Source organism: Hordeum vulgare, chromosome 3H (genome assembly GCF_904849725.1).
Source record: "Hordeum vulgare subsp. vulgare chromosome 3H, MorexV3_pseudomolecules_assembly, whole genome shotgun sequence".
Lineage (NCBI taxonomy): Eukaryota > Viridiplantae > Streptophyta > Magnoliopsida > Poales > Poaceae > Hordeum > Hordeum vulgare.
In genome coordinates this window covers 418566156-418577766 of record NC_058520.1, presented here as the reverse complement: position 1 = coordinate 418577766, position 11611 = coordinate 418566156, and the positions used below count along the sequence as shown (strand labels likewise).

General features: G+C 45.7%; 1 protein-coding gene across 1 annotated transcript in view; it reads left to right on the top strand.

Annotated features, from left to right (window-relative positions):
• Positions 1-4092: 4092 nt before the first annotated feature.
• The window catches only part of LOC123441809, a 39557-nt gene continuing 32038 nt past the window's right edge, over positions 4093-11611 (top strand). The window contains exon 1 of the mRNA XM_045118031.1: positions 4093-4266. Within this exon, the coding sequence (XP_044973966.1) occupies positions 4093-4266 (174 nt within the window). The remainder of the gene's footprint in view (positions 4267-11611) is intronic.

The window sequence follows — 11611 nt, the reverse complement described above, 5'->3', positions numbered from 1 at the left end:
TTCAATTCTTTCAATTATTTCAAGGTGCTAACCTCATCAAGTTTTCTTTATATCGGTGCAATATCTCTCTTTCTGAGCAATCTTTTCAACGGTGGTTTCTTTGAGTGGGCCCATAATCCACATGTTCTTTCCCAGGATCTTTTCTAGCTCTTGTAATCTTTCAGAAGTTCTTTTATTCTTTTTCAGGTGACGTAAGAATGATTTCCATCAGTCATATTCCTTCTTCAAGATCAATTTGAATTTATTCTCATATTTGGCTCAACCTTTCATTCTTCATTATTTCGGAGTGTCTCAGTTATTCTTGGTGGTGTTGTTTCTCGTCATCATTTTCAGCTTGGAAGACCGAAGGAGTGTTTTCTCTCAAATCTTGGTTCATTCTCTTGGAGATTCATCATTTCAGCTCCGCGTTATCATCTTTAATTGTTCCCAATCATGAGTGATTCATTTCTTGCTATCTGGTGCATTTCTGAATTGTTTTCATTCTCGATCCTCCGAAGGCCATCATTTCAGAAGATTCTTCGTTCTCAGCTTTCAGCTTTCATCCTCAATTCTTCTCAATTCTTGTCTCTTCCTTCGTCTCTCAATTATTCTGGCGTCTTGTTTAAGTTTTTTTTCTCTCAGGTGGCTCATGATCTCTTCATTCTCATGAATCTTAATTCATTCATGTTTGTCTCATTCGTTTCAATTCTTACAGGTGCTTCGTTGAAGATTTCTTCAGTTTGTGCTCTATCTTTATCTCTTCAACCTTTTCAAGAAGAATAAGTGGTTCGCTAAATCCGTTGCTTGTCATCAATTAAACTTGATGAAGGATAAGCATAACATAATTCTTATTCGTGTTCATAGTGATCCCAATTCTTCTTCCAGAGTGGCTCATGATATCAATTCTTTTCTCAAGTGCTTATCTTTCTTTTCCGAAGTTCCAAGTTCTATCAAGTTTCTCTTTGAGAAGCTTCATCTAAATCATTGCAAGGCCTTTAATCTTATTCTTTCATCATTTCATTCCGGTGTTCCCCAAGAGGTTCGTCATGGTGGTGCATCAAGGTTTCAATTCTTTGTCTCAAGATATTCTTCAAGATTCTAGTGGTAGTAGTTCTCAATTTCTTCTTCGTTCTTTTCTTGCCAAGAGCTAGTTTCTATTCTTTATAACGGAGGCTTGTGATGTTTCTCATTTGGGTCAATCATGTTGTTCTATCAAGATCATGTTTGTTCCCTTCTTCAATTTAGTTGTTTCTTATGAATCTTGTCTAGTTTTCTTATCTTATCGAATTTTGTCCCCTTTTCCTACCGAAGTGCTGCCGAAATTTTCTGTGAATTCTTCCTTGTTTCTTATACCATTCTTCATCTAGTTGCAACCTTCAAGTATCGTTGGTTTCACTCGTTTGTCTAAGGAGCGACTAAGTTCTAACTCTTGCTTTCTCATGCTCTTCCCCTTTCATTCTTGGATCTCGGGTCGAGATCCTCTTGTAGTGTAGGAGAGTTGTGACAGCCCGAGACCGATGTTCCAGAAGGTTCCCCCTTTATTCCGTTTCCGTCGTGTGATTGTTTTTCATTGTCGCATCATCATCGCATCATGCGCATCATCCCATTGCATCGGCACTCCGTTGCCGCCAGTTTTCAAAGTTGCATCCGTTGTTGGTTGTCGGTTCTCGTCGTTTCCCGTTCTGAGCCCGACCACACTCGCACACGCCCGCGGCATCGTCCAATCCTTGTTTTAAAAAGTGTGTATAAAGCTTTCTTTGATTGGGTTGAAACTTGACGTGTGATCTTATTTTAATATAGGTAGGCCGCCTGTCAAATTTCGTCGCAATCGGAGCCCGTCTCGTACCCGAACGGTCGATCGTAGCGGCACAGTATTCGGTCTATCATTGGACGTTTTTGGTGTTTTAAAATACGTTGCCGGGTGCCGTTTCCCTCTCTTCTTCGGCTAACCTACTCTACACGGCCACTTAGCCCGTCCCGCGTTCGGAATTGTTCGATTCCGACCGCGCGGCTGAAAGCGGGGCGAAATTCTGCTAAACCTAGCCCCCCTTGTCTATAAATAGACCCCCATGCTATTGTTTTAGACAGCCACCCAACTCCTCCTCGAAACCCGTGTTAACCCAAATCCGTGCACAACCCACTCCCACCTCCTCTCTCCTCCCACCAGCCACCGCCGGCCCGCTGATACGTCTCCAATGTATCTATAATTTTTTATGGTTCCATGCTATTATCTTGTCAACTTTCGATGTTTTATATGCATGAATATGCTATTTTATATCTTTTTTGGGACTAACCTATTAACTCAGTGCCAAGTGTCAGTTTATGTTTTTTCCGTGTTTTTGACCCTTTTTCAGACGGAGTCCAAATGGAATGAAACTTTAAGATGATTTTTTGGACCAAAAGAGACCCCCGAAGCTTTGGAAGAAGGCCAGAAGAGCCACGAGGGAGTCACAAGTCGTGAGGCCGCCACCACCCCCTAGGCGGCGCCTACCAGGCTTGTGACCTCCTCGTGGGCCCAACCGACGTAATTCCACCGCCATAAATTCCTATAAATTCAGAAACCCCCCCAAAAGAAACCTAGATCGGGAGTTCCATCACCGCAAGCCTCTGTAGCCACCAAAAACCAATCTGGAGCCCGTTCTAGCACCCTGCCGGAGGGGGAATCCATCTCCGGTGGCCATCTTCATCATCCTGACGATCTCAATGACAAGGAGGGAGTAGTTCTCCCTCGGGGCTGAGGGTATGTACCAGTAGTTATGTGTTTGATCTCTCTCTCTCGTGTTCTAGAGATGTCTTGATCTCGATGTACCGTGGGCTTTGCTATTATAGTTGGATCTTATGATGTTCTTCCCCCTCTCCCTCTTGTAATGAATTGAGTTTCCCCTTTGGAGTTATCTTATCGGATTGAGTCTTTGAGAACACTTGATGTATGTCTTGCACGTGTCTATCTGCTGTGATCAACTTGCTGGTTTGTGACATTGGGAACCTATGCATATGGGTTGGCACACGTTTGATTCATGTGAGTATTCGATGTATGTTTTAGTGATGAACTTGCGGGTTCGTGACATTGGGAACCTATGCATAGGGGTTGGCACACGTTTTGACTCTCCGATAGAAACTTTGGGGCACTCTTTGAAGTTCTATGTGTTGGTTGAATAGATGATTCTGAGATTATTGATGCATATCGTATAATCATGCCCACGGATACTTGAGGTGACAATGGAGTATCTAGGTGACATTAGGGTCTTGGTTGATATGTATCTTAAGGTGTTATTCCAGTATGAACTCTATGATGGATCGAACGGAAAGAATAGGTTCGTGTTATTTTACTATGGACTCTTGAATAGATCGATCAGAAAGAATAACTTTGTGGTGGTTTCGTACCCGACAATAATCTCTTCGTTTGTTCCCCGCTATTAGTGACTTTGGAGTGACTCTTTGTTGCATGTTGAGGGCTACTTATATGATCACAATTATGTTATCATTATTGAGAGAACTTCACTAGTGAAAGTATGAACCCTAGGCCTTGTTTCCACGCATTGCAATACCGTTCGTGCTCACTTTTGTTACTAGTTACCTTGCTGTTTTTGTAATTTCAGATTACAAAAACCTATATCTACCATCCATATTGCACTTGTATCACCATCTCTTCGCCGAACTAGTGCACCTATACAATTTACCATTGTATTGGGTGTGTTGGGGACACAAGAGACTCTTTGTTATTTGGTTGCAGGGTTGCTTGAGAGAGACCATCTTCATCCTACGCCTCCCACGGATTGATAAACCTTAGGTCACCCACTTGAGGGAAAATTGCTACTGTCCTACAAACCTCTGCACTTGGAGGCCCAACAACGTCTACAAGGAGAAGGTTGCGTAGTAGACATCACCCGCCAGGCCCACGGTTGGCCCGCCCGGGCCCGAAGCTCCGCCGCCGCCTCGCCCGTACTCCCGCACCTCCTCTGCTCCCGAGCGCGCTCGCCCCGTGTGCGCCGCCACCCTCTGCCGCCATCAGCCACCGGGGATCCGCCCTGCTGCCGCCTCCTGCCGACCGCTGCAGCCTCCCCTCCGCTGGAGCTTTACCGGCGTCCACACCCGTCGCCTCGCTGCCTCGCCATGGCCGATGACACCTTGAGCCGCCGCATAGTCCGGCCCCTCCTGTCACCGCCTTATTCCAGCACCAGTCGGATCTGGCCAGATCCGGGCCAGGAGGAGCACCCCGTCGTCGCCATGAGTTGCCTCGGCCCCGTCCTCGCCGTCCGGAGCCTCCTCATGCAGCGCCGCCGTCAGGTTCCTGCGTGCGTTGACCAATGCGACCGAGCCGGCGCCCCGCTCCAACGCCGCTTGGGCCGCCCCGCTTGCTAGGTCGGCCTCCTTCTGCGCCGGCTCACGAGCGCCCTAGGCCTAGGCCAGCCCCGAGCCGGCCACCGCCAGCCGCCCTGACTGCGGCCCACCTCATCGCCCCGGCCGAGTATCCCAGCCGGCCCGTTGGCCACCAGGTGAGATTCCCCCCAGGCCTCCTATGTTGCGCCCCGAGCGGAATCTAAGTATATTGCACCACTGCCTGTTTAGGCCCGTTAGGCAATTCGGCCTGTCAGTTATTTTTTTCTTAGGAATTCGATTTAATAACTTCAGGAAATATGCTAGATATTAAAACGTCCGTAGTTTTTAATCTGTATGTCGGATCGGAGCGAGTTGTATATGTAACTTCTGTAGTTTTTTTTGCGTAGATTCATAATTTGCAACTTGCATGCATGCTTGAAATGATTTGACTTGCCATATACCTAGTTTTGTGTGTTGTCCCAATAGGGGATTGCCCCGTATTTATTTTCGTGTGTGTCCGGTTTGCTCAAAGTCCGTAGATAAAATTCTCATGCTTTTAGGGACCCTTTGCCATGTATTTTAGAGTGGTTGTTGGTATTTTTTGCATGTAGGATTCCGACGCTAGTTTGTTATACCGCGTTTAGGACATAATCTCGTATATTCGTGTGGCGATATTTTTGTGTTGCAACCCCACATGTTATATATGTTTTCACGGTAGAAAAATCCATAGAATTTAACTATGTATTTAGTTTTAGCTTTTGAGCAAGTTAGTGCGCGTGATATTTTGCCATGTTGCCCTTTTGTTTATTTTGTGTGATTTAATCCGTGCATGATATGGAGGAGTTGCCAACTAGAGATATTCCCTTAGATGTGTAGGCTAGCCTGTGGTAATTTTGGTTGCAATAGAAATCCATGTTTAGGTGTGGTTTGCTTGTTCTCAACTTGCTAGGAAATAGTGCTCATTTGGAGATGCTGAAATATTTCTAAGTCTAAAATATGTTATATTTTGTTGCTGTCGTTACATGAGTTTATCTGGTGATCTATAGCTCTTTTGAGGTTGGTGCAATGGAGTTAATTGTAGTCCTTAAGATTATCTAGCATGCTGTGAATTTTCATGCCATTTGGAGTCCTGTAGCTTATGGTTTTGCTGCTATCAATATGCCTCAGATCGAAAACTGCACTGTCATAGACTGGTATTTTCACTAAGTCTGAAACTGCTTGTGAGCAACCATGTTGTGACTTCTTTTCCCAGTGATCCATGCTTCCATGCTAGGTGTTATAAGTTGCATGTGGTAGTGCATCTTGCCCTCTATCGTCTCATGCCTTGGTTGAGTATATTGGATTTGTGTAGCTCGTAGTTGTGGGGTGTAGAAAATGCTATGTGGCTGATTTTGGCAGATTGTAGTGATTTCTTGTTTAGCTCGTAGTTGTTGAACCGTTGCTCCGTTTTGATTGTGTCCTATATGAAACTTGCTTAGAACCTTGTGTAGTTTCATATTATCTTGCTGGTTGTGTGTTTTGAAATGTTGTGGGTACCATTTGCACACATATTGCATTGATGCCATCATATCTTGCGGTGTTCGTATCTTTTGAACCGTAGCTCCGTTGGAGATGTTCTCTATGTGTAAATTGATTGGAATGACGCTTAGAATCACGTGAACCTATTTATTTTTATGTTTAACAAACATTTAAACGTGTTAGTTCAGATCTGGACAGAATTATAAATTAACGTATGAGGTCATCTCGGAGGTGCTATATGTCATTTCCGACCTCATTTAAAATGCCTAGATAGGTAGCTTAATTACGCTTCAAGTCTTGCCATGTTTAAACACATTTAATACTGCCATGTACATAATCGGGATAGAACTAAATAATTCGTATGTGGAGTTTTGTCATATGCAACTTGTTGCATATTGAACTTCACTTAATGTGTAGTGTTTGTTTGTCGTGAATTGCCATGCCATGTCTTGCATATTTTCAACCGTTCATGCATCATATGTGTTGTGCATCATGTGGTGAATATCGTGTGTTGATGCTTGTTTCCGGTTTCCCCCGTCGTGATAGAGTTCCGCAAGCGTGTCGGAAAGTGAGGACCCGTTCGACTACATCGGTTTGTCTGCTTCACGGAGGCATTCTTCTTGCAAGTGGGATCTTAGGCAAGATGACCATTCCCCAGATACCATTACTATCATTGCCATGCTAGTATTATCGTTTATGTCGCTATGTCTCATTGCCTACCACATGTTAAATCTCAGCCTCTCAACAATGCCATGAAAACCTTCAACCTGTTCACAACCTAGCAAACCACTGATTGGCTATGATACCGCTTGCTTAACCATGTGTTAGTGTTGCTAGTTGCAGGTGCAGTTGCTTCCATGTGATAACATGGGTTCCTTGTTATATCACCCTATTAAATGTTATTTAATTAAATGCACCTATATACTTGGTAAAAGGTGGAAGGCTCGACCTTTCTAGCTTGGTGTTTTGTTCCACCTTTGCCTCCTTAGTTTCGGCTACCGGTGTTATGTTCCATAATTGAGTGCTCCTAACACGATCGGGGTTGTTATGGGGACCCCCTTGATAATTCGTCTTAGATTAAAACTGGTCTTGCAAGGCCCAACTTTGGTACTACATTTGCCTAATAACTAATAAACATGCATAGGGACCCGCCGGCACCCGCGGAGTAATTAATCAACCCCCGGGCCAGTGCTCCTCATGAGTGTTGGTCCAACCCACAGCACTGTGCGGGGCCAATCCAGGGCAACTTGGGTGATTTCTATCAGGCCACCGTACGCGTAGCTTATCCGTCGTGTCCTGAGAACGAGATACGCGGCTCCTATCAGGACTGTCGACACGTCGGGCGGCCTTGCTGGATTAGTTTTACCTTTTACGAGATATCTTGTGCATCGGGATTCCGGTGATGCTTTGGGTAATCTCAGAGTTGAGGTTTTCCACTAAGGAATCCGACGAGATCGCGAGTTTCGTGATCGAGGATTTCTATGTGGCTTGTGGTAATTTGCGATGGACTAGTTGGAGCACCCGTGCAGGGTTAAATCTTTCGGAAAGCCGTGCCCGCGGTTATGTGATAACGTGGAAACTTTGTTTAACACTGGTTCTAGATAACTTGAAGTTAACTTAATTAAAAACTTGCCAACTGGGTGCATAACCGTGACTGTCTCTTTCGTGAGCTCCTTCTTCGATCGAGTACACGGTGGGGTTATGTCTGACATAAGTAGGTGTTCAGGATCATTCATTTGATCATCAGTACTTCACGTCCGTTGTGCTTAGATCATCCCCCTCTTTATTCTTGTACTCGTAAGTTAGCCACCTCATACACTGCTTAGTCGCTTGATGCAGCCTCATCACTTAACCATACCTCACCTATTAAGCTTTGCTAGTCTTGATACCTTTGGAAATGAGATTGGTGAGTCCCGTGTGGCTCATAGATTACTACAACACCAGTTGCAGGTACAGGTAAAGGTTACTTGATGCGAGCGCGTTGATTGTTCATTTGCAGTTGCTTCTTCTTCTTCTTCTTCATCGATCTAGGATGGGTTCCAGGCCAGCAGCCTAGGATAGCAAGGATTGACGTTGTTTTCTTTTCTCGTTTGTTTTCGTCTGTAGTCGGACCCTGCTCTTCTTCATGATATTTATGTATTGTACTGATGTGACTCTGATGTAGCTTGTGGCGAGTGTAAGCCAATTCCATATATCTCATGTTTTCAGTACATGTACTTGTAACGATATCCATTCTTGCGAAACGACAAGATGCGCTTCTATCCCTGACGAGGCCCTCGTGCCAAATTAAGGATAGGATCGCATCTTGGGCGTTACACCCAAGTCCCGACCGAGCCCCGGCATAGCCCCAGGGCTCGTAAAGTCTTTGTCGTCGTGTTGCTGCATGTAGGTTGCCGCCGCCGCTGTCCTCATGCAGCCCAAAAGCTCAGTCGGGCATGGACAAGCCCGTGAAGCTCCCATCGCCACGATGTAGCGGTGTGGCATCAACGCTGTCGTCCCCGCTGCAAGCCGCGCCACAGACCAACAGAAGGCGACGAGGCAGGCCCGACCTAACCCAGATCAGGCCCTAGGGGCCTAGATCTAGGCCTGCTTGGTCGAAGCGCCACCAACGTTGCCCAGCCACCAACGACAGCACCACCACCACCAAGACCACCCACGCTGCACCGAGGGAAGCCCCATCTCCGCGCCAGGCCACTGTCGCCGAGGAGCATCACCAGGCCACGGGCTGCCCCGCGCCACCCGAGCCAGGAGGGGAAGGGCCGGACCCGCCGCCATCCGGGCCACCCGACCAAGGGCCGACACGGCACACCGGCATGCGCGGGAGGGAGGAGGGAAGGGGGTGAGGAGGCGGGATGCGGGGGGCACGGCCTGGCCGCCGCGGGGGCGGCGCGGGTCGGGGGAGGGGAGGGAAACAAACATACCAACCTACCTACAGTTCTAAGGAGTTCTTTGGAATATTATGGACATCAACATTTTGCCTCTCGATATCACGATGGAAGCAGACGTCTAATTTCACTTATCAGCATAACATTTTGCCCTGGTTCCTTCGGGTATGATACACATCATAGGAGCATTGTTTGATGATACTACATCAGTTCTACACGGGATCATGCCACAAACTTTCAACTTCTCGACAAGCGACGATTTCTACATATTCTCGGTGATGTATCCCTTTCACCACCAATGCACTAACACTCATAAACCTTCCATCATTTACGCGAAAGATCACTACTGCTGCACTTATGCCTTTTGATAATCCCTCTCTTTTTCCCCATATATGACCCTGGATATCGAACCAACGAGAAGAATGCTAATGCGACAGATGAGTCTTGCAAGCTTTTATCGCCATAAAGAGTTATAGTTTCCCAGACAAAAAATTGCATGGTTTTAACGGAGAAAAAATTAAAGTAACATATTAAAGGGCTAAGATATTACTTGAAACTTTGTACTTACACTTGAAATTACATCTATATATTCAACACGGTCCTGGTAGATATTGTCACTATGTGTTGTCAATGTGCATGTTGTGGGGGTGCGTCTTAATAACCTCACAATTGATCAACGATTTGCGCCGTGATTTTGTTGCCCAGCCATAGGCCCTTACCATCGTGTGAGGCTACCTCGATTATGAAGGATTTCTCTAGACGGACAAACTGAGCCTTTAATGATTACACCTCACATTTCCCCATGGAATTGCTTTCACCTAACATACTCATCCTTACTAATATCGACTTTCGACACAGTCTTCCATGCATCCCTGTACTTTACCTCCTCCTCGTTCAATCTCAGGGATCCCGGGTACGTGTAGAACCTAAGAAAGAGAAGGATACAAGGGACAAATATGTTGTGATGAAGTCAAAACCAACATTCCCATGTATAAATACATAGGGGCTGCAAGGCTATGCATCAACCCATAGCCAGAGTGGACTACTCACACATCACACATAAATCAAAGATGAAAGACATTGCAGATCGAGCATGAAGATGAATGGTTCATGATAATAGTCTTACACGTTGTTGTATGTATCATGATTACTAGTGATGGCTATAGAGAAGGGATGGAGATGGAGATGTGCTACTGCAACAAAAGACCTTCCAACGACGCCAGAAATACTTCTGATGTTTGTTGTGTATCCCTAGCAATGGCGCCAGAAATAGGCACGTCGACGGGAGAATACATGGGTTGATCTTTCTGTTGCGGCTACGCCTTAAGGGACTTCCTAGGCAAGTATGCAAAGGATTTCCCCCGTGGCCTTGGAGCCTTGTGTTGGTGTTCCCTCGAAGCGGAAAGGGTGATGTAGCGTAGCGGTGGTAAGTATTTCCCTCAGTTTGACAACCAAGGTATCAATCCGGTGGAGGAGTATCTCAAGATCCTGCACAAACACAAAAGCTTGCTCCCAACGCTATGAAGGGGTTGTCAATCCCTTATAGATTGTTTGCCAAGTGAGAACTGAAAGCAATAAAGTAACAAAGCAAAGTAAAAGCGGAGATGTAAACGATGGATGTGAATAGACCCGGGGGTCGTAGTGTTTACTAGTGGCTTCTCTCATGAAAGCAAGTAGACGGTGGGTGAACAAATTACTGTCGAGCAATTGATGGAACCGCGCAAAGTCATGACGATATCTATGCAATGATTATTTCTATAGGCATCACGTCCAGAACAAGTAGACCGATACTGTCTGCATCTACTACTATTAGTCCACACGTCGACCGCTATCGAGCATGCATCTAGTGTATTAAGTCCAAAAGAACAGAGTAACGCCTTAAGCAAGATGACATGATGTAGAGGGATAATCTCAAACCAATGATAAAAACCCCATCTTTTTACCCTTGATGGCAACTACTTGATGTGTGCCTTGCTGCCCCTACTATCACTGGGAAAGGTCACCACATGGCAGAACCCAAAACCAAGCACTTCTCCCATTGCAATAATCATAGATCTAGTTGGCCAAACAAAACCCAAGACTCGGAGAGACTTACAAGGATATCAAATCATGCATATAAGAAATCAGCAAAGACTCAAATATATATCATAGATAATCTGATCACAAATCCACAATTCATCGGATCTCGACAAACACACCGCCAAAGAAGATTACATCGGATAGATCTCCATGAAGATCATGGAGAACTTTGTATTGAAGATCCAAGAGAGAGAAGAATCCATCTAGCTACTAACTACGGACCCGTAGGTCTGAAGTGAACTACTCACGAGTCATTGGAGGGGCGATGATGATGATGAAGAGGCCCTCCAACTCCAAAGTCCCCTCCGACAGGGTGCCGGGAAGGGTCTTCAGATGAGATCTCGCGGAAACGGAAGCTTGTGGCGGCGAAAAAGTATTTTCGAGGCTCCCCTGATTTTTTGCGGATTATTTGGGAATTTATAGGCCAAAGACCTAGGTCAGGGGCGGCCAGGGAGGCCACAAGCCTGCCCACCGCCGCCTCACCCTTGGTGGCGGAGTGGGGGCTTGTGGGCTCCCTAGAGCCCACCTGGCCTGGCCCAAAGGCCCTCTGGTCTTATTCCGTTCGGGAAAAAATCATTTCGGGGTTTTGCTTCCGTTTGGACTCCGTTCCAAAATCAGATCTGAAAAGAGTCAAAAACACGGAAAAAACAGGAACTGGCACTTGGCACTGAATTAATAAGTTAGTCCCAAAAAAGATATAAAAGGTACATAAAACAACCAAAGAAGAGAAGATAACAGCGTGAAACCATCACAAATTATAGATACGTTTGAGATGTACCAAGCATCCCCAATCTTAACTCCTGCTCGTCCTTGAGTAGGGAAGTGGTAAG